This window comes from Symphalangus syndactylus, chromosome 19, assembly GCF_028878055.3.
Source record: "Symphalangus syndactylus isolate Jambi chromosome 19, NHGRI_mSymSyn1-v2.1_pri, whole genome shotgun sequence".
Classification (NCBI taxonomy): domain Eukaryota; kingdom Metazoa; phylum Chordata; class Mammalia; order Primates; family Hylobatidae; genus Symphalangus; species Symphalangus syndactylus.
Window position 1 is genome coordinate 46,358,866 of NC_072434.2, and position 24,089 is coordinate 46,382,954.

General features: G+C 38.5%; 1 protein-coding gene across 3 annotated transcripts in view; it reads right to left on the bottom strand.

Annotated features, from left to right (window-relative positions):
- PDE4B (phosphodiesterase 4B) overlaps positions 1 to 24,089 on the bottom strand; it is a 591,358-nt gene that overhangs the window by 125,455 nt on the left and 441,814 nt on the right. For all 3 annotated transcript variants that reach the window (XM_063613310.1, XM_055234626.2, XM_055234627.2), the window contains one exon: positions 6,583 to 6,777. In XM_063613310.1, coding sequence (XP_063469380.1) covers positions 6,583 to 6,777 — 195 coding nt within the window. The remainder of the gene's footprint in view (positions 1 to 6,582; positions 6,778 to 24,089) is intronic.

The window sequence follows — 24,089 nt, forward strand, 5'->3', positions numbered from 1 at the left end:
GCAACTTTTGAAGTTTAGGAGAACAGAACATTCAGAAGCAAAAAATAGCTTTTACAGATCCCCGGCATTGGTTCTCTTAAATAATTTGAGCTGCCAAAGCGAATGCTGTATGTTAGAAAACTGCTGTTAGAGAATCTATCAGATAATTTATAGAAAGTAACAGAAAAGAAACAAAACAAAACAAAAAAGCTTCTCTTTGAGTGCAACCAGATTATTTATGGAACTATTACAAATTTTTAAAAATCATAATTTGATAAATCACTAGTTAAGAATCAAATGGCATAGAAATAACAAAACATTTGATTGATTATGAAAACTGATACACTTCCTACTTTCTGAAACCCCTGGAGAAGGCAATGCCTCTCAGGAACAAGTCCAGATATTCAGAACCATTGCAAGAGCAACATCTAGTGACAAAGCCAGCACATTACAAATTTGTAGAATAACTGAAAATGAGCACTCCAGTCTTAGGACTGAGTCATAGAATTGAGTGTATGTGGGTCTACTCTAAACAATAAAATGATTTTCTAGAAAGCAGAAATACTGCCTTTCACTGCCACACTCTGAATTTTATTAAGTCATTCCACTTTTCTCTGTTTTCTCACTACACACAGAAATTAACTTGTAATTTCCTTGATTTTCATCTGTCATATAGAGAGATATATACTGTAGTGGTTAACAGCACAGATTTTGGAGCCAAAAAGCATTGGTTTGTTTCTCAGCTGCATTGTTACTAGCTATGAGACATTAGGCAACCTCTCCATGTCTCAACATTTTTACCTGTAAAACAGGGTTCTGTGAGAGTTAAATTAATTATTACGTATGTACAACTCTTAATAACAGTGCTTAGCACATAAAAGCAGCTTAGTTATTGAGTTATAGTTATTGTTAATACCAGTAGGTATCTTTATTTTTATATGGATGGTCCTCAACTTAACGATTATTTTACTTACCTTTTTTTTTTTTTTTTTTTTTGGAGACAGAGTCTCACTCTATTACTTAGACTGGAGTGCAGTGGCACAATCTTACTTAACTCATTGCAACCTCTGCCTCTCTGGCTCAAGTGATCCTCCTATCTCAGCCTCCTGAGGAGCTGGGACCACAAGCACGCACCACTACTCCCAGCTAATTTTTTGTATTTTTTGTAGAGACAGGGCTTAGCCATGTTGTCCAGGCTGGTCTCAAACTCAAGCGATCCACCCACCTTAGCTTCCCAAAGTGCTGGGATTACAGGCCACCACGCCCTGCCCAATTTACAGTTTTTGACTTCACGATGGCGCAAAAGCCATATGCATTCAGCAGAAACTGTACTTTGAGTACCCATACAATCTTTCTGTATTTCACTTTCAGTACAGTATTCAATCAATTACATGAGATATCCAACACTTTATTATAAAATAGGCTTTGCTTTGGATGATTTGCCCAATTGTACGCTAATGTAGGTGTTCTGAGCACATTTAATGTAGGTTAGGTTAAGCTGTAATGTTTGGTAGGTTAGGTGTGTTAAATGCATTTTCAACTTACAATATTTACAACTTAGGATGGGCTTTTTGGGACATTGTAAGTTGAAGGGCATCCATAATTAAAGGGTTGCATGTCTCTATTTCCAGCTGATGAGAGCTTCTTTAATCTTAATTCATGTCTGTCCATTGCAATCAAGAGGACTCATATTTATGTTATATTTACAGTTTACAAAGCACTTTCATGTACATTATTTCATGTAGTAAGAGAATGCTCCTGATCCCAGGAAATGGTGCAATCTTCTTGACCAAGCCTGAAACCTCCCTCTTCCTTATCCTTCAATCAAACACGAACTCCTGCTGATCCTGACTTGCAAATATGTACTAACTGCTCATTAGATCATCTGTAATATAAATCCCCATCCTCTTCTGCATGAATACCATGGCAGCCTCCCGTTTGGCTCTGTAGGTTTGAGTACTAGCCTTTAAGCTTCCCTACCCTTTAAACCATTTTCTATACTGCAATCAGAGCTATTTTAAAAAATGTTGCATTATATATTTATCTGCTTAGTAACTCTCCACTTGCAGCATAAAGGCCAATTCCTTAACATAGGCCCTTCATGATGAGGTTCCTGCTCACTTTCCCAATCTCATTTTTCACCACTTCCTCATCCTCTCATATCCTCTGGATCAACCACACTGAGCTGTGGTTCTCCAAAATGCTCCCACACTAACTGGAGGATTAGCTAGCACCTGGCCTCTCCTGCACGTCCTATGCCTGCCTGACTCCTCTAGCTGAGCTGTAACCTCCTCAGAGTAGGCTGCTTTCCTGCCTGGCCAGACCTTTCAAACCAGTACATAGCTCTCAATGCCTGCCCTTATCTGAAACTACTAAAACTGCCTATTGACTTACTAATGTTTCCGTACCCTTGAAGACACAGAAACTGTCTTATTTGTTCACAAAGTTCCTAAATTTACGTATTTAATAAAAGAGAGAATGAATATGATCCTCCTAACAGCTGGAAAGGTAGGCAGAACAGAAATTAATAGCATTATTTTTTATTTTTCAGCCTCATTTAGAGTCTGTTTACATACTGGATATCCACATAGTTTACCACCTAGACTCCTTGGGTTCGTCTTGTTCCCATTTATTGGGGAAGTCACTTAACTTCTCTGTGCCCTAATATCCTCATCATTAAAACAAGAAAGTTATAGTACCTACTGCATTGGGGATATGGAGATTAAATGAATTAACATACGTAAAGCATTTTAACAGATAGCATACAGAAAATACTCCATAAATGTGTGCTTTTATTTACAGATAATTTAGAGACAATAAAAGAGATTCAATGTCTTAAAAGCCACGGTGCTAGTAAGTGTGATGGCTGTAAGTCTAACTCAGGTCTTAGAAACCACACTGCACTTTTTGCTAGTCCATCAATAAACAGGTTTTAAATTTAAGTGGGTTATTATTTCTGCTTTTCCTCTTGGTTCTTAGGTCTCATTTCCCTTGAAAATGAGTAGGCTTTCTCTAGAGACTACTTAGTCCACATGTAAATGGTGGCTTTCAAAAGCTTCTTGTCTGTGTAATGCTTTGCAAAATGGGATGACCAAAGGAAAAAAACATGGAGTGTCCTTTCCTGTGGCTTTGCAGGTGGATAATCAAAACTCCATTCTGTCCATAGTGGTTCCTGCCACAGTTTTCAGCAGTAAAACTGGCCTTACTAGTTTCCAGTACTTTATGTTCCCATGAGGCAATCTGTACCTCAGTATACGAAGGCATTACGTTTGGGATGACTACAACACAGGAACAGAACAGAAACCAGCAAACTATTGCCACATCTAGGAAAGCATCCGAAATTGCCTTTTGGGACCCAGTGGTGATCTTGCTTTACTTTACTATAAAGCCTTATTCTGATCTCTCCTTTGTTGCTCAAAGTTAAAGCCACTTTTAATTTTTCTTGTTCACATTTTTACTCTTAATATCTTTTCACTCACTCTCCCCTATCATTTTCTATTACTCTTCTGAAAAAATTCAGATGAGAAATTTTTAAAACCTAGTGTTTCCTTTATTACTAGGATTTAATGCAGTAGAATTATGCAAAGTTTTCCACCATTCATAAAAAATTCATGACAGCTCTGTGCTGGGTATGAGGTCTGTGAGCAGGGAACATCCGGCAGCCCCCACCCAATGGCCTTCTCATCTAGACTCTTGGTCTATTAGCACCCTTCTTGCTTCCTGGATCTATGGGTAGAAGGCAAGAAAAGGAGCAGGAAGTGTGGGGAGCTGCTGTTCTTCTGTTTCAATTCATCTTAAAGAGTTAATAAACATGTGAAATAGCTTTAAGAGCATTACTTTAGTTCAGATTCAGATATTTGTGTGAAACTGGATTTGCCAACTTAAAACTAAATTACTAGAAGAAGCTTGATATTATTCAAACTCTACTTCTCAGTGTGTTGTGAAATATAATTCCAAAACTGACAAATATATAAAAGTTTTTTCTGTGATACTGAAATATTTGAAAAACAAAATCTTGTGCTATTTTCATTCACACAAAGATTTTAATATATCCTGTTATCAGTATTTTTGATAGGGTGGTATTATGTTGCCAACCTCGTTTTCTTGGGAAAGGCTGCTTTTTATTATGAAATTGTGCCCATCCTACTTTTTATCTAAGTCCTTATCTTTAAAAAGTGAGAATGATATTAGATAATTTACGTATATAATTTTTACTTGCCTAAATTTAAAGTTGGAAAATTTAGGTTCTAAAGTTACTGGGGGCAGGCGGTGGGGCGGGCGGTGGGGAATTTTACTGGCCAGTAAAATTGAAAGGACAGTAAACTACCAGTAACAGGGATGCTGGATGCAGTGTCATTTAGAACTACACCTCTGTTTCGACTGCCGTAGATTAAGTTGGATTGTGATCTTTAAGGTTTCTTCAAGTTTAACATTTCTACAACCTTTTGATTCCAAATAATGAAACACAAGATTTAATCTGGAAGTGCGGTAGAGTTTTCTGGGGCGACTCTGAATGACCTTGAGATTCTTCCTGCCGTTTGGCTTGAGTCTGGAGAACTCTTAGCCAGGGAATTAGTTTTTGGGGAATGACAAGATTTCAAAGCCAATTTTTCACCTGTAAAATACTATGTGAATTAAGCTCTAATTACTTTGAGCTCACCACATGACCTACGCTCTCCCATGATGAAGCCTAGAAAGGTGTTTATCGGCCGGGCGCAGTGGCTCACGCTTGTAATCCCAGCACTTTGGGAGGCCGAGGCAGGCGGATCACGAGGTCAGGAGATCGAGACCACGGTGAAACCCCGTCTCTACTAAAAATACAAAAAAATTAGCCAGGCGTGGTGGCAGGCGCCTGTAGTCCCAGCTACAGAGAGAGGCTGAGGCAGGAGAATAGCGTGAACCCGGGAGGCGGAGTTTGCAGTGAGCCGAGATTGTACCACTGCACTCCAGCCTGGGCGACAGAGCGAGACTCTGTCTCAAAAAAAAAAAAAAAAAAAAAAAAAAAGAAAGGTGTTTATCTTGGTGAAGGAAAGAATTCCCAATATCTTTGCATTCAAAGACCCCCATTCGAACTTTTGCCAGAAATGCCTTGGGTTCTACAAGATCTACAGCAAAGTGGCTGGCTATCTACCTCTCCTGCAGCCTCGGACACCTCTACTCTGCAGTCATTTGTATTCTACCTAGTGGTAGAGATGCCACTTTGCAATTTGAAGAACATGGATGGAAGGATTCCAAAAGTTTTTAATATGGTCAGCCTTAGACACATCATGGGACAAAGCATGATACACAGTCATGGGATAGGGGCAAGTTTCTCAATCTCTCAGAGTCCCAGTTTCATCATCTATGGAGTGGGGATAACAAAGGCACCTACCTGACAGATTAACAGAGATAACATAAGAACATGAGCTCGACTCCATGGGAAGTGCTCATTAAACGTTATTTCCTTTCACTCTGTTATGTGTGTATGTGTGTGTTCCTCTTATCTTTCTCATTTAGCTGTAACCTCCCTGAGAGCATGCACACTTTTTGAGAATGAGATATGCTTTTAACTCATCTGTGATTTTTACAGTTTTGTTTGTCTTTTATCACCAGAGATATTGACACAATGTGTGGCACAAAGGAGAGAATCAGTAAATTTTACCAAATGACTGAAAAATGAATTTGGGTCCACACAATGATTGAGATATTTTAGGGTAGGGGTGCTTCTATTAAAATGTGCTGGCAGAAATGCCTCGAGGAATATTTTTTGGCTGGTAACTTCAAAATTCCCCCTTTCACCAGAGGGTGAAATTTTTGACTTCCCTTCCAATAGCAGAAGAGAATAGAGTGGAATTTTCCAAACTGGAGACTTAAGGGAGCTACTGATACTTTTATGACGTATAATATAAAAACAATTGTATCTGTGCCCAGAAACCTTTTAAGGCATGAATTCCAGAATCCAATTTTATTTGGTTTTGGAAATTTAATAAATGGGTGACACAACCTAGACCTTGTTCTTTAAATAAAATTTAGAGATTTACAATTAATAGCGGAAAAAAAAAATATCAGCAGTGCTTTATAGGGTGGTGGAGTGTGTTGTGTCTCACCAAAGAGCCAGGCAACAAGTGGGCATTGTGTTAAGGTTTCAGAGAAGGAACACAGGCATGTGGCTGAATGACATCTTATTAAAGTCACCAAGCAAAGGCCACTGAGACAGCATGCATATAACCAATCACCATTTTTCCTCTTTGCTGGAGCCTCATGAAAGCTGCACATGCAGCTGAAATTTCAAGTGTGATGTATAAAAAGTGTTAAGGTTCTCATGCTGTAAATGACTCAGCAGCTCAGGAAATGAAGCAAAATAATTTTTTTAAGGTATCAGTAAAAGATGTAAAGTAAACACTGTGTCTAGGTTTTCCAACACCCTTGGAGACCCCAGCTACATATTCCGCATGCTATAGAGCACTAATGTCCTAAAAATGGTCATCATGTCACCCCTGCTCATATTCATTTTCTTCCTTCATCCTTACCATAGATTAATGGGAAACTGTTGTTGCTGCCACTGTGACCTGGGTAGAGACGAGATAAGTGTGAAACTGGAAGCCAGACAGAGCTTGTACTTACTGCTCACTTGGAAGAGAAGAGTTTCTCGACATCGCCTTTGGTGACAAGTCATAGTCGCTGTCTGATCTGTAGAGAAATGACTCTCTGCGCTGGCTGTGCCCAGGAAAGGTGGCGTGAAGTACCAGCCCAGAGGAAGAGCTGGCCTGGGGATCCAGTGGACTCCGACCTGGGGAAGGGCCATTTTCCACATCAAAGCTTAAAGAGAAAGTGGGAAACTCTGGTCACATGATAACCATGGAGGAGGACACATAGTATACACTGAGAACCAATGTGTGGCAGGTACTATACACTAAGCATTTTACATAGAACTGTATGTACTATGGAAAGTTTTCATCCTCAACACAGCTTAGAGTTGCAGTTATTATTATTTTCATGTTATGTATAGGAAACTGAGTCCCACTTAAGTTCAGTTATTTACCCATGCCCCCCATTAGCAAATAATGGAGCCAGAATTTGAACCCAGGAGCAAACTCCATGGCCTTTCAGTGACATGAGTAACTTTGACAAATTCAGCATTGGTGCCAGGCATACAACAACTTGGTAATAATAAGCAACTCTAGAGGGGGCATTCAGCACAACTCTAGAGGGGCATTCAGCACAACTCTAGGTGTCAGACCCTGAACTATCACATGAGTAAAGTCTTCCTGTCTGGAAGACTTGTTCCTGTCATGAATAAATATCACAGTCTCATTAAATATACAATACATGTATTTCTAAATGTTTCAGGAACAAAGTGTTATCCTGACAGCCTCCACTGGGTGATTAGATGGGAGGCCCAGCCTGAGATTTAATATTCATCTGCAAATTTAACCACAGAAAATGACTTAATTAATCTGCTAACACCAAATTACTCTCCAAGGCTGCAGAGCTTTGTCTCTGGGGGAGGATGCATTCACTGGCTCCCACAGAGGAGTGCCATGACATTTCCTATCAGTCTTCGTCACTCTAGAAAGGTGCCCTCAAGCCCAGACTTATTTGAACATGCTCTGATCAATGAACACACAGATGGGAGCAGTAGAGATTTTGTCTCTTGTTTTCTGTATCCACACTCCTGGTATTTCCCTGGGCACTGTGCCCTTTTCACATTCTCCCTTATCATCACATATGCATTTTTTCCTGCACACACAATCTCTCTTAGCCTCAAATTGACAGTAATCCTCTTCCCTAGTATTTCTCCAGAACTCTCACTGCTCCCCAGCTAAAGCTTTGCAGAGAGATGTTGAACAAAAGATATGGGGCTGAGGATGCTCCTTTTTTCAAATTAGATCACGACAGTGAATTTCTTGTATACTAATTCAGCTGCCATGATTTATGTCTACATTCTTGGTTCTTTCCTTTCACTAGTTCTTACAACCAGCTCGCTTTGGGTGGATTTTGCTTATATTTCTTCACTTTACAAAGTGCTTCCCAATACGTTATTCCATTTACTCCTAACAACCCTGTGAAGTATATAAGATGATCCTACTCTACATTTGAGGTAAATGAGGCTTAGCAAGATGTAAATACCTTGCTCAGAGTCATAGGCTAGTAACTTGTAGAGCAGAATTGGAAGACTCATGTCTTGCAACTAATTTCTTTACAACCTCAGACTTTCCTAATGACAGAACTCCAGAATGGCCCAATGGATAGCTGAGTGAAATTCCTCTTTAGTCTCTGAATTCAACCAAAGGTAATTTGCTACATAAAGAGTCAGTTAGACTATAAGCAACCTTGGCTGCTCTCTTGAATGAAAACGGGGAGGCAGCAAATTACCCTGAAGCTGTAGGTTTCCTTGAAACATGAGAAGAAATGACAGAAGGCAGGGTTATAAGGCTTCCCTGGAGACCATTCGGAGAAGCTGCTTTTAGACAACCCACAAACTCCAGATGTCTGATAAGAAGAAGAAAATGATAATGTCTGGGTAAAAGGCCAAAGAAAAGCTATAACAATCCAATGTGTTTGGTCTTTCAAGGTACTGTAGATGAATTTTCTCAGTAGGCTAATGGTCTGGGATGGGGCTGCCTTTCAAAGATTGCAGGCAGACAGGCAGGTGGGCAATCATTCATACTACCAGCCTGTTTGCCATCCTGCCTGGAGGCAGAGCTATGTTGTTAGCCACATACATTGCAGCAAGCAAAAATATAATAAAGCGACTTGCAAACTTCCCTTGGGTGAGATCTGTCATAGTTGAGCAAAATAAAAAGCCCCTTCGTGGGTAAGGGCTTTTTTGTGTGCCACCCAAACCCCTAGAAACAGTAGGTCATGGACTCTGAACTCTTTTTAAAGGCAAAGTAGGTAGGTCCTAAAAAAGTGAAGAGGGGATTACACAAAACTTAATGGTGGGCATGAGTTTAGAAATTTCATGTATTTATGTTGTTATTCATCTGGTATGTATCTGTACAACCTTTCTGGATAGTAAAACAGTAATGTACTTTTAAAACTGTTAGCATCCATCCACTGCCCCAGGCCCTCCAGGATCAGCTGGACTTCTTAGTGATCCAGTAACTAAAGGATTGGGGTCTGGAAGCACTGTACCTGTGTCCATTAATTCATCAGTGCTGATGCAGTGCCAGTCATTAAATATCATGAATACCACTGCTGTGTGTATCTGTGCTAAAATCTTAGAGGAGGTGCCAAGTGGCTATGCCTACCAAGCTCTTAGAACTCTTTCCATTGAGGGTTTCCACCAAGGCTCATTTTGCCTTCTTTTTTGCTAAAGGCATTCCTAGTGGGCAGAGGGTAAGTCCACAAAGCATTACCCTTAAAATGAGCGTCTCAGGCATTCTGTCCCTAGTATTAGAATCCAAGAAGTTCACTTCTGCCAGGTAAACTGGGCTTAGACCCTGACTCCAATGCTCTCTCCATGATGCCCCTCTTTGCTTTTGTTTTCTTTCCCGCTTACCCTACTTAAACTCATAGGAGAGCTTGCTGGAATTTAAACGAAGCCAGGGAAGAAGTCTCTGATGCAAAGAAGCAGTCTTAGAGAGACAAATGGCCTTTCATATTCCCTGGGGCACTGCTTCAAAGCAACCAACACAGATGTACAACTCTGGAACAAACATGAATCACCAACCAGACACCAGCCCCAGTCACAGCAAAATTAGCGGGCAGACATCACAATACGTCCCACAGATCCAGGGAGTGAGGAGGGGTGTGGGCAAAGGGAAGGCTGAGGACAGGCTTAATGAGCAAAATGAATATACCACACAAACTGAAATACATTTAGGAAGAAAATGGAATCTACAGTAGCAGAAACAAACACATAAATAGGGCCATTATTTGTTTAGGGTAATTTTTGCCTCTGCCTTCATCAGGACACACATTTCACCTTTAGGCTACTTTATATTTTTAAAAAATAATTATAAAAGAAATATAAGAATATTATATAAAACGTAGACAATAGAGAAAAGAACAACATCATTACTGGCAGTTTATTTTTTTCTCTTCTGAATATTTTTTTTTTTCCTGCAGGTTTGGATCTTGATTTTTTTCACAAATATTTGTTATGTGCTACAGTTTTCAGAATTAGCATTTTCCATGAGCTGCTTCATTCAGTTGCTGTATCACAGTTTTCTCAAGCATTTTCTCTACTTTTACTCCTCATATTTGCAATTCTGAATAATGTTGCTTGTAGCTACCTTTGAGCTTGTAGCTACTTCAACATTTAAATGAGGTCACAGAGAAGTGTCAGATAGATTAAGACAGGAAGTTACTCACAAGTTTCTGAATATTTGATTGTGACTTATACCTGCCTGGAAGGGGTTGCCCATATCTACACGGCATTGAAAGTGGCCTTTTCCCTGGGTCCAAAGACCCTGCCAAGCCCTGCTCTCTGATCTCAGGATTCTTTATGCTGCCTGCTCACTTGGATCTGCCTACTTCTCCCTGCCTCTGCCAATATCCCTGGACTGAATCAATTGCTCATCTGAGACTTCATGTTTTAACAGCCTTCTCTTGCTTTGTATCTAGTGTTCTCAGCTCCTCCAGGCAGTGATGGTGGGTGATGGGCTGTATGAGAAGTGCTTCCCATAACTGGAATGTCTTTCCCATTACGGTCTCCATTGAGCCAGTATCTTCAAAATTCAAGTTCATGCCATCTCCCAGCGTGTGCTCTCTCTGACACTGCAGTCCAGTTTGATTTTGACACAAGCTCCTCCTCTGTGCTCTCCTAGATTCCTTTACCATAGTACTTTATCACAGTACTTGCAATTCTGTTTTAATTCTCTATTTATTTACTGCTCCCCAATACACTGTTATCTCCAAGCCAGAAGGGACTCAGTATTGCTAAGTATTACTCGTTCTTGTATCCCAGGCATCTGGGTCAGAGCCTTGTAAATAGCAGGTCTTCAAAAAATGTGGACAGAACCAACTAAAATATGCTATAACTTACTGTGAAATGTTTCTCCAATCCCTCCCCTCTTTCTGCTTCCCTACACCCACCTCAGACCCCACTGCCTTGTGTTTCTGCTGTTTCCTTTAAATGAACCTACAGAGATGTGTCATTAATTTATTTGTTCGGCCTTGTGAGACAGTGATCTAAATAAAATAAGATTCATTTTTTAAAAAGCACTGCTATGTTCTCCCTGAGCAAAACAAATCTGCATAGAAATATCACTGGCTTAGCTGTTTGAGATGGTCACATCTTTACCCAAACTCGCAGGAGGAGAAAAGCCTTCTTATACCAGCTTCTGTCTGCCGTCTTCTCATCTCTTCATTTTTCAGTATGAGCAGGAAGGTTCCCTGGCCCACAGTTACTCTCCTGGTGGTTTCTATTCCTGGGGAATCCTTGCAAAGCCAGCCCTGAGCTGGTGACGCGTGAGCCAGCAGATGGCAGCAGACTGCCACACTGTCCTTAGGCTGCAGGCCCCAGCCTCCAAGCCCAGCAGGGGGCGCTACTGGCAGTTTTGGAGAGAGAAACATAACTGAAGGCTTATTCATAAGCCTGGGAGGAAAAATCAGGGATAAAGAAAAGAGCCACAAGGTGTACCATGAAACCTTTGATTAACCTAAGAGAAGCTCTATTTCCCAGAATTCAAGTTAAGCCAGGTGGTCGCAGAATTGCCTGCAATTGTCCCCAGGGTGGTTGTTTCCTGATCCCCAATTACTTGCACAAACTCCAATTTCTGTAACAAAGACTCATGAAGCAACATCCTAGGAATAATTCATTTCTGAACCAGAGGAGATTTTTCTTTCGCAACTTAGTCATTCTCTAGGTGAGCCTCTTTGGCTTATTATTCTAACAACCCGCTAGAAAGACTGCAAACTCCACAAAAGAGATTCAAATCCACAGGTCCGCAGAATGGTTCACTGCCTTTTGGGAGAGAGCTCTTGCTGTCTAAATTTTGCTTTTCTTTCTTAGAAATTACTCACTGAGTCTCTTCTATATCATTGAATTATCACAACTCTGGCAGACTAATTCTTTCTGCCCCACTTCAAAGAAGAGAAAATGGAGGCTCCAAAATGTGAAGCTTCATTTGAAAAATCCTAAGGTGTGACCTCTTTTCATTACACCTTACAATCTGTGCCCTAACCCCTCAGATGTCCCCTCAGACTCTTTGATTCCAGAACCGGCCATGCTAGACTGTACTCCTGCATTTACTTATCTCTCTCACTCCACCAGATGGTGACCTCCTTGAAGCAGGAATGAAGCCTTCATTCAGTTTTGTAGTCCCAGGGCCTAGAGCTGAGTATCACACCAAAAGGCACATAACAAATATTTGTTGAATGAATGCAAAGATCTTATAGTTTTTTCTCGCATCTGACAAAAAGCCAGTTCCATTTGGATTAAAACTTCTGGCAGGTGATGACCTCAGTGGAGCTCTTAAAGGGAGTCACTAGGTTCTTCTTTCCCCACTCTCCCTTCAGTATCCCAGGAACTCCGTCCTAGGAGTTCTTGCTTATGGAAAATGTTTCTATAATAAGGTGTATGTTTCTGTATAGAGTGTGTGTGTTGTGGGGGTAGGCATAGTCATGAAAAATGCTGTATTTCTTTAAATCTCTATTGGAAAATATTCTCCTAGGTTGTACTCAAAAACTAACTTTATTGGGAGGCTGAAGCAGCAGAATCACTTGAATCTGGAAGGCGGAGATTGCAGTGAGACAAGATGTGCCACTGCACTCCCAGCTGAGCGACGGAGTGAGACTCCGTCTCACAAAAAGAAAAAAACAGAAAAAGAAATGAACATCTTCAAATGCTTGTTTATCATTTTAATAAAAACAAATAACTATTTATCTATTTACTTAAGTGATTATATTGGCCATCACTTCAAATGTACTATCTGATCCCTATAGACAGAGAAGTTTAACAGGCACATGTGTTTTTACCCACAGTGACAATGACCCATCTTTCTATAATTAGTCACTGCAGGCTGCAGCCAGTCCTAATTTCTAATGAAGGACTAAGCTGTGAAAAACACAGCCAGCCTGATATAGAGCCCACAACCTAGCCAAAGGCAGGCAGAACTCCTCTGGCCACAGCTACAGCAGTACATTACAGTTACGCCGTAAGAATTCAGTTCCAAAGTCTATGACTTCCCTTACATAGACTAGGAAGAAGAACTCTGATGTTCAGCTCATCTGAAGTCTAGAAGCAGCTTCCATTGCTTTCTCTTCTTCCAGGGGCTTTGAAAATTACATTCATGGCAGTAATCCAAAGCTGCTTTCCCCACAGAAAGGCTTAACCAGAGGTAGCACAGGAATGCTGAAGAGCTCTGAGTTTCTAGGGATCCAGCTTCTACTTCTAGCTCTGTGGGGGAACTAACTGAAATGAAACAGGGGCTCCCTGTATCCTGTATCCCCCCTACACCTCAGTCTTTTCCCAATGAAATAGTGAGGTAGATCCCTGAGGTACCCCCTAAGATTAGACAACTTGCAGACATTTTGGAGATAGAAAAAATGTTGGTTCTCAAGTGTGGTTTTATGTTAATGGTGATGAGCATTCATGTATTCAACAAATATTTAGCAAGCACCCACTATGAAACAAGGCACTGTTCTCCGCCTGAGAATACAGCAGTGTATGGAACAAGGTCCCTGAGGGAAAGATAGACAACAAATAGGAAAGTAAGACAGTTTCAGATAGTGAGAAATACTATGAAGAAAATAAAACATAGTAGTGTGATAGAGACAAAGGGAACACTGTTTCTTTAGTTTGAGTAGTCAGCAGGTCCGCTCTATCCAGCCATGCAGGTTGTCTATTGCACTTCACCGGGAAACACCATCCACGTTTCTCAGGCGGTGTCGTTTGAGTTGAGATCAGATACAGGTAGTGGTAAAACTTGTCCTTTAGTTCCTTCGTATCCTCATTTCTATACTTTAAAGAAGTGAGTCAGATGATACTCAGGTTTGAATCTTTTTCTTATTTTTAACCCCAGTGCTAAGGGCCATGCCTATCAAGTCTGATGAATAAATAAATGAAATGAATGAATGGTTTGGGACCAAGGAATTTGTATAAACTCCCCTTGATACCCATCACAGACAGCACAGACGAACTTCAACGAGACTGACTGTGGGTGATATGGCGATACTCAGTCATCTCTTGCCCTGTACCCTAATCAACCCCTAAAAGTTAGCTCCGTAAAGAAGAACTGGGGATGTGCTACCTAATACCACCTGCAGGGAGGGGCTAGAATGCCTTCCACAGGGCTCCAAGCCCAAAGGAGAGGCCCAATGACCACACACAGCAGCAATCATTCACATTCTTTGGTACTGATGTGGTGAGAGATGGAAATGCCACAAGTACTTCTCAATGTTCCTTTGTTAGAAAGCTTTAATTTTGATGATAAATATATTTTGCAAATTATTTTACTTATTGATTGAGATCTTTTTTTGGGTTGCAAACATTTCACTATAAAGAAATGGGTGAACAATGAAAAAAGAATATCAACACTTAGTTTCTCTACTGAAATTGTTAAGTATCATTTTTTAAATGTTTTGTTTCAAATGCTTGAGTATATTTTAGTGTGATTCTTTGGTAATTTCCCATTGTGTTGTTCCTATGTCATACGATTTAATGCACGAGCAGAACAAGACCATATGTAAACATCCCCGCTTCATAAATATAGGAGCATTCTTTCTAGCAAGCTTACAAAATGCTCTGTCCATCTATTTCCGGGTAAAAAATGTTTCCCAGAAATAATAGGAATTATAAAGTATGTCTTTCTTTATGTTTTCTAATTATGGCTGAAATTTCACAGACTCGCTTTCAAGCTTTTTTTTTATAATTTTATTATTATTATACTTTAAGTTTTAGGGTACATGTGCACAATGTGCAGGTTTGTTACATATGTATCTATGTGCCATGTTGGTGTGCTGCACCCATTAACTCGTCATTTACATTAGGTATATCTCCTAATGCTGTCCCTCCCCACTCCTCCCACTCCACAACAGGCCCTGGTGTGTGATGTTCCCCTTCCTGTGTCCAAGTGTTCTCATTGTTCAATTCCCACCTATGAGTGACAACATGTGGTGTTTGGTTTTTTGTCCTTGCAATAGTTTGCTGAGAATGATGGTTTCCAGTTTCATCCACGTCCCCACAAAGGACATGAACTCATCATTTTTTATGGCTGCATAGTATTCCATGGTGTATATATGTGCCACATTTTCTTAATCCAGTCTATCGTTGTTGGACATTTGGCTTGGTTCCAAGTCTTTGCTATTGTGAATAGTGCCACAATAAACATACATGCGCATGTGTCTTTATAGCAGCATGATTTATAATCCTTTGGGTATATGCCTAGTAATGGGATGGCTGGGTCAAATGGTATTTCTAGTTCTAGATCCCTGAGGAATTGCCACACTGACTTCCACAATGGTTGAACTATTTTACAGTCCCACCAACAGTGTAAAAGTGTTCCTATTTCTCCACATCCTCTCCAGCACCTGTTGTTTCCTGACTTTTTAATGATGGCCATTCTAACTGGTGTGAGATGGTATCTCATTGTGGTTTTGATTTGCATTTCTCTGATGGCCAGTGATGATGAGCATTTTTTCATGTGTCTGTTGGCTGCATAAATGTCTTCTTTTGAGAAGTGTCTGTTTATGTCATTTGCCCACTTGTTGATGGGGTTGTTTGTTTTTTTCTTGTAAATTTGTTTGAATTCATTGTAGATTCTGGATATTAGCCCTTTGTCAGATGAGTAGGTTGTGAAAATTTTCTCCCATTCTGTAGGTTTCCTGTTCACTCTGATGGTAGTTTCTTTTGCTGTGCAGAAGCTCTTTAGTTTAATTAGATCCCATTTGTCAATTTTGGCTTTTGTTGCCATTGCTCTAAACTTTTATCTACTAAAACCCCTAAAGGATGTTACAACTTTTAATAGTAATTACCACTTTTTATAAAACTGTAATTCTAAGGAAAGGAAAAGTTCTCTAAAAGAGATTAATTTTGTGAGGGAATTTTTTTGTATGTAGACATTATAAAGGGCCAGGGACAGGGGTGGCTTTGCATTCATTCTGCCCCAGGGTGCACTTTGAGTATACAAAATATTCTACTTGCTCAATATTTTCCAGGCTACATTCTCCATTTTTTAAAGTCATCATAAGAGATCGTTAAATGTTCTATTAATAAAATATAAATACTTTAACTCATAAGTTAAGTATCTCTGCCAATAAGACAATCTATTAATTAAATAAGATTTTTATTAAGAAATATGGTGCCAGCTTCCAATAGCTCAAGATAAATTAGGGAAATGAGATTGATCTGGGAAAACTAGTTCTTACTAGAGTAGTGATGCCTTCAAGAAATTGCTGCTTTCTTTTGTCAGTTCTCACCTGCAATTTGAAAATCACTTCTAGATATATGTTTGAAATCCATATCTAAAATTTTGCAGATAAATTTAGCTTCTGTTTGTATATTCCAGTGATGGAGCCATAGTAACCACATGACATAATGAATTAAATTTTTGGATTGATTTAATTCTTCAAGACTTGGCTAGTAAACTTTAGTTTAATCTTTATCCCACCCTTCCCCGCCCCCCTAGTTTTCATTCCCTGCTCCCAACCACCTACTCACTCGTTCTCCTTCATAGTAGTAAATGGAGTCACCATCTACTCAGTTGTACAAACCAGAATCATCCACGATTTTACTTCCCTTCCCAACCTCCTTTCTCCTTTTCAGTTGACCAACAGGTCCTATCCACTCTATATTGAAACTATACTCTTTTATGTATCTCTGTTTCCACCACGGCATTAAAATCTCTCATCTGAACAGGAATAGCCACCCCATGGATCTTTCCACTTCCACTGCCCCCGACTCCACCCTCCAAATCTTCTCCACATAGCAAGAGCAATCTTTTAACACAATGATAAAATCATGTCACTGCCTGTAGGATAAAATCCAAACTCCTTGCCATGGATCACAAATTTTCACATAATCTAGCCCTTGCCACACCCCCATCCTCATCCAATACCACACTGTCCCCTGCTCAGTGTGATTCAGCCTCAGAAGCTTCCTTTCTGTTCCAGAACATGCCAAATCCTTTCTCAATTCAGCAATTTTGCACGTGTGTGTTTTCCTTCCTAGTATATCTGCTTTGCTTTGAACACTCCCTGGCTGGTAGAAAGTGCTACATAAATATTTGTCGAGTGAATGAATGAATAAATGTGGGTCTTTCTGTTTGTTTTCTCCTCTACTCTCTGGATGGCTGCCTTCTTCTCATTCTTTAAGCTTTGGTTTAAGTCATCTACTAAAAAATTCCTTCCTTAACCCATTATTTAAGTAAGTTCCCTTCATAGTACCTATTAAAGCTTTTTGCTATGTTTATTTGTCTTTTTTTCCCTTTTATTGCCTTCCTCTCTCACACAACTCTAAGCCCCACGAGGGCCATCTGTTGCACTTAACAGTATATTAACTAGTGCCTGGCACTTTCCTGGGACATACTGCAGGTGATGAACAAATGTCTGCTCAATAGATTAATGAATGAATAATTGACTGTGTGAGCACATTAAACACCAACAATAACCTCCATGGTTCACAGCAGACCCAACTTCTTTTTACCAAGTATTTCTTTACTCAGAGAAAGGATATTTATTTATTGTCATTGGGCCAGCTCCCACATCAAGTCTAAGGAAACTCAGATTTAAAACATAAGTTGATGTAAAAACTTGTCCCAGGTTTGAAACATTTTTGTCATTATTACTCTGCATTTATTTCAGAAAATGAGACTGGTTTTCAGATCAAATCTCCCAAGTCTTTGATCTTCTAAGAAGAGCTCCAGGAAGGTGTTGAGGTGCACATCAAGGGTGCATTTTCAGTTCCAGGTTTGTGAAATAGCATAACTTAATATTTCAAGAACTTCGTATTTTTAAAAAAATTTATATTCTCTTGAGAATGAATAGGCCATATATTTTCTTTTTGGTGGAGGTAGAGAGGTGGAAGGAATGGCAGTATGGTTTGCTGTAAACTCAAATAATAATCATAAAATTGGAAATCAATGCCTCAGCCTCCGGTCTACATAGCACTTAATAGTGTTTATGTCAGTTAACATCTGGCCTCCAAATGTTATCAGTCTTGAACGCTGCACCTGCAGACAGCCTGGCATTTGGATTTTAAATATGTTCTTTCGGGAAGGGAGGAGGGGTGAGAGAAGGGGAAGCAGAGAAAGTAGAAGTGGAAAAATGATATTTCAGAATCTTTTCACTTGTACTTAGGCAGTAAAGCATAGAAAAGCTATATATTTTTTTCTTACAGGTATTGCGTGGGCACAATGTGCCAGGCCATGTGCTGTGCATTTGGTATACATTACCTCATTTCATTGCTCTAATCACCTTGTGAGGAAGGAAGGAACTTGATTTTATAGATGTGAAAATTCAAATTTAAAAGGCTTAAATAACTTGCTGACACCCACTTAGCTATTAAATGGTACATCGCGGATTTAAAACCAGTTTGGTTGGATCCATTAATGAATCAGTCAACTCACACGTGTAAACATCTGTTCTGTCTTTCTTCTTGCTACTATGGATACATTTCTGTGATTTTATCAGAAGGCAACTCCTCTGTCCTGAACCCTGTCTTCCCTCACCTACTCATGGTCTACCCTTCTGCATACATTTACTCTCTCCTGCATCATCGTTTTCTATTTTGCACGAGCAAACAATCAAGCTGTAAAGTTTTGCATCAAAAATAAACAAACCCGCAAACAAAAAATGACTAGTTAAAGACTTTCATCAAACATATGAAAGTTGAAGGAATTCATCATCTCCAGCAAACCCGAAGTACAAGAAATGTTAAAGGAAATCCTTCAAGCAGAAGGAAAATGATACCAGATGGAAATCTCGTTCTATACAAAGGAATAAACATTTTTTTCTTATTATTAAAATCTCTTTAAAAGATAATGATTGAAAAGCACACATAATAACAATCTACTGTGAAGTTCATAACATATGTAGAAGTAAACTATATGACAAGAGTACAAAGACAAAAAAGGGGGAAATAGAAGGGTATTCTGAAGATTCTCACAGTTATATAAAGCGGTAAAATATTGCTTGAAGGTAGACTGTGATAAACTAAAAATTTATACTCTAAATCCTAAAGTAACTATTAAAATTTAAAAAATGAAGAGATATATATAATAAGCTAATAAAGAAAATGGAAGCATAAAACAACTATCCAAAAAAGAGAAGAAAAAGAGGAAAAAGCATATAGTGAACTGCCAAATTTAGCCTGAAACTTCCTCTGTACTTTTTAGGATATAAACTAACTGAAAGCTTAACTTAGGCTTATACTTTTGTAACCAATAGCTGAGCTCAGCCAATCACAGCAGCCAAGCTTCAATCTTGGATGGCCAAGTATTCATACTAATCAAGCTGTTTCTGTACATTACTATTGTTTTCTATTAATAAATGCTGCTTCCCCATACTGTGGAATGCTGCTCTCTGAACCTGTTCTGATCTAAGGGCTGCCTGATTCTGAAAAAATCCTTTGCTTAGTTAAACTCTGTTAAATTTAACTTGTCTAACTTTTTTTTTTTTTCAACAGAACGGATAAGACAAATAGAAAACAAATAGCAACATGGTAGATTTAAGCCTGACTATGGCAATAGTACCTTTAAATGTAAATGGCCTAAACATCACATTTAAAAGGAAGACATTTTCAAGATGGATTGAAAAAGCATGACCTGACTACATGTGGCTTATAATAGATCACTTTAAATATAAAGACAAAAATAGGTTAAAAGGAAAAGAATGAAAAAAGATAAACTATGATAACACTAATCAGCAGAAATCTAGAATATCTATATTAATAAAAGAATAAGTAGATTCCAGAGCTAAGAATATTACCAGGAATAAAAAGGATGATTTCATAATGATAAAAGAGTCAGTTCTTAAGGAGAATATAACAATTCTAAATATATCTGTACCTATTAATAGAGTTTCAAACTGCATAAGGCAAAAATTGATAAAACTGAAAAAAGAAATAGAAAACTACACAATTATAGCCTCAATAATTGATGGAACAAACAGACAGAAACCCAGTAAGGATATAGAAGACTTGAACAACATCATCAATTTAACTAATTGACAAAGATAGACATTCTTTTCAAGTGCACATGAAACATCACCAAAATAGCTGACATTCTAGTCTATAAAACAAATCTCAAAACATCAAAAAAATTTGAAGTCATACAAAGTTTGTCTTCTGATCAGAGTGGAATTTAACTAGAAATCAAAACCAGAAAGATCTCTGGTAAAGTCCTAGGTATTTGTAAACTAAATACAGTCTAAACAACTCATAAGCTAAAGATATAATGAAAAGAGAAAAGTATTTTGAACTGAATGACAATGAAAACATTATATGTTAAAATTTGTAGGATGCAGCTAAAGCAGTATGTTCAGGGAAATCTACAGCACTAAAATACCTTTATTAAAAAAATAGAGCGAGACTCCGTCTCAAAAAAAAAAAAAAAAAGAAAAAATGACGGTGTTTCTAGCTCAAGAAAAAGCAAATAAATCACAAAGGAAGCAGAAGGGAAAAAACACAGATAGAGCGGAAATAAAAGAGAGAGGGAAAGAGAGATCAGTGAAGCCAAAACAGGTTTTGAGTAATCAATAAAATTGACAAACCTCTAGTCAGACTTACCAGGAAAAAAAAGAAGAGACACAAGTTACCAAAAGAATGAGAGAGGAGATATCAGGATAGACTCTAAAGATACTATAAAAATAATAAAGAATCATAAAAAAAATTATACCAGGCCAGGCGCTGTGGCTCATGCCTGTAATCCCAGCAATTTGGAAGGCCGAGACAGGCGGATCACCTGAGGTCAGGCGTTTGAGACCAGCCTGGTCAACATAGTGAACCCCTGTCTCTACTAAAAATACAAAAATTAGCTAGATATAGTGGCATGCACTTGTAGTCTCAGCTACATGGGAGGCTGAGGCAGGAGAATCACTTGAACCCGGGAGGCAGAGGTTGCAGTGAGCCAACATCCTGCCATTGCACTCCAGTCTTGGTGACAGAGCAAGACTCCATCTCAAAAATAATAATAATAATAATAATTATAATAATTATTATTATTATTATGCCAATACATTTGACAACTTCAATGAAGTGGACGAATTCCTTGTAAAACACAATCTATCAAAATTCACTCAAGAAGAATGAAATAACATGAATAGGTCTGTGTGTATTACAGAAATTGAATTTTAAAGTTTAAAACATTTCCATAAAGAAAACTGCATACCCAGATAACTTCACTGGTGACTTCTGCCCAAAATATTTAAAAAATTATACTGACTCTACACATCATTTTAGAAAATTGAACAGGAGGGAATATTTCTCAACTCATTGTATAAGGTCAGGGCTTCTCCCATATAAAAATCAAAGACAATCACCCAAAAGAATAATATCACCATAAACACACATGGAACAATTCTTAACAAAATTATATCAAATCAAATCTGATAATATATGAAGAGGATGACACCTTATGATTAAGTAGGGTGTATCCAAGGAATATAAGGTTGTTATAACAGACAAAAAAAATCAGTGCAGTTCTCCATACTAACAGACTGAAAAACAAACCAACATACGTGTAATCATATAATTAGGTGAAGAAAAAAGCATTTGACAAAGTTCAACATCCATCCTTTATACACACACACACACACACACACACATATATATATACATATCAACCAGATAAACGGCATCTGTGAAAACCTTCAGCTAACATTATCCTTTAAAATAAAAGACTGAATTATTTCTCTATAAAATCAGGAAACAGTTATGAATGCCTGTTCTTTCCGCTTCTACTCAACATTTTACTGGAGGTTTTACCCAGTGCAATAAGGAAAGACAATGATATCAAAGCATACACACTGAAAAGGAAGACATAAAATGATTTTTGTTAATAGATGATATAATAGTCTATGTAGAATATTCATTGTAGCATTGGCATAGTAAAAAAAAACTGGAAACCATCCAAATGTAATAGGTGGATGGATAAACAAATTGTGATATACCCATACAGTGGAATACCACTTAGCAATAAAGAAGAATGCACTACTGACACCTGCGGTAACATGGATGAATCCTAAACTAATTATGCTGAGTGAAATAAGTCTGATAAATAGAGTACATAATGTATAATTCCATTTATATAGAATTCTAGAAAATAAAACTAATCTATGGTGACAGAAAGAAGATAGGTAGTTTCCTGGAGGGAAAGGGGTGGTGTCAGGGAGAGGTGGGAGGGGTTGCAAAGGGAAACTTTTGGGTTTGATGGCTATATTTACTATCTTCAATGTAGTGATAGCTTCATAAATGTATATGTGTCTGAATTGTACACTTTAAGAAGTGCATTTTTGGCATGTCATTTGTACCTTATAAATACATGTTTTAAAAAGACTTGTGGTTATCCCATGCACCCCTCCATCCATTGCCTCATTTTCCGGCAATTCTTTTTAAACAAAACTTTCTAACAAGTTGCCTTTATTGCTGTCTCCATTTCTTTAACACTTATTTTCTTCTCAACACACTAGAATCAGGATTTGGCCCACAACACTTCATAATAAATCCCTCTGGTCAAGATCATCAGTGTCTTACGTCTTGTCCAAACCAATGGTCAATTCTTAGTCACTATCTTTCTCAAATATCAGGAATATTTGACCCAAGTTATCCTTCATTTGACTTTCAAGGTATGTCTTGTCCTGGTTTTTCTCCTATATTCTTGGCTTCCTAGGTCTTTTTCCAAACTCTAACTTTTTTTCCAATTCTAAATGTTGGAGGGCCCCTGGGCTCAGCTTTATGCTCTTTTCTTTTGTTACACCGATTTCCTAGGTGATTTTATCAAGCTTTTATCGTGATATGGAATACTATTTATTTACCAATCCTTCCATAATGTGTTTAAAACAATGAGAACTACAGAAAAACTATGATGAACGACCAATGCAGCTAGACAACAAAGCTAGCACGCTGTATGTCCCCAAAAGGGCAAAAAAACAGTTTAACAGATAAAGGTCTGAAAATGTAGTACTGATGCCAGGTGCTGCAGGAGAGGTGCCCAGACAGAGCTTTGCAGTGTATTTGAGGCACTGTCTCTGCACTGCTTTTGCACATCACTGCCCTCTGCTCTGCTGGTAATCTTATGGAAAATTCATCCAATTTCTATAAAACTACTTAGCATTGATCTTGCATCTGAGGAGTTTCAGAAACGTCAACATTCTAAAAATAAATGGTATGATGATTCTATTAAAGCTCAGTCTCCAGGCTTTTCTGTTCTTTGCCATTATTTTTAGAAATTTAATCTTCTTGTAATTTAAACCAAATGCCTATGAGCAGGTCTTAAGTTGCCCTTCATCGGGCTGGACAGTCCCCAATTTCATTCCCCAAAGCCAAATTAAGGTGGAACCAGTCAGGTTTGGGAGATGGCCTCACTATGACGGTATCCTTCAGGAACTGTGACAATCCTTTACCTCACTCACACTTGACCCACACATAGAGTATAAAACTCCTGAATCACCATGATAGGCTTTGATTTTTCTTTCCATGGGAAGCCTTTCAAAAGAGGGAAATAAGAGCAGTGTTTTGAAGTGAATAGAGAAGTCTTTACTTTTTAACCAATGTGAGTTCATTTTCCTCTTCAGATATCAATACCAATTTAAACACCTGTTTTTAAAGAAGGCATTGCTATTTTACAAATCTATCCTTTGAATAGCGGCAACAGTTATTGCCTTCAAATTTAAGTACTTGAGGAAACACATTTGCAAAGCATTTATTTTAACTGCTTCTCTTAGAAGCCTGTCCTTGGACTCACTCAATCACAAACAGTAAAACAAGTCATTTGAAGGGTTGATTTATTTGATACAGACATCCCTGCATACTTCTCAGCTCTGTCAATAATTCCATTTCCTCGTTTCATCTTTTCACAACCAATTCTCTCAACATGGATTTCCTTTTTAATACTCAATTATCTTAACTTACTGGTAAATTACTCAGTTGAATCAAAACATCAGTTTGAGTAATCAAAAAGACAGAGGGCTCTTTACACAGTGTTACTGACTCACATATTTCTGACTCACAGTTGGATTACTGTTTT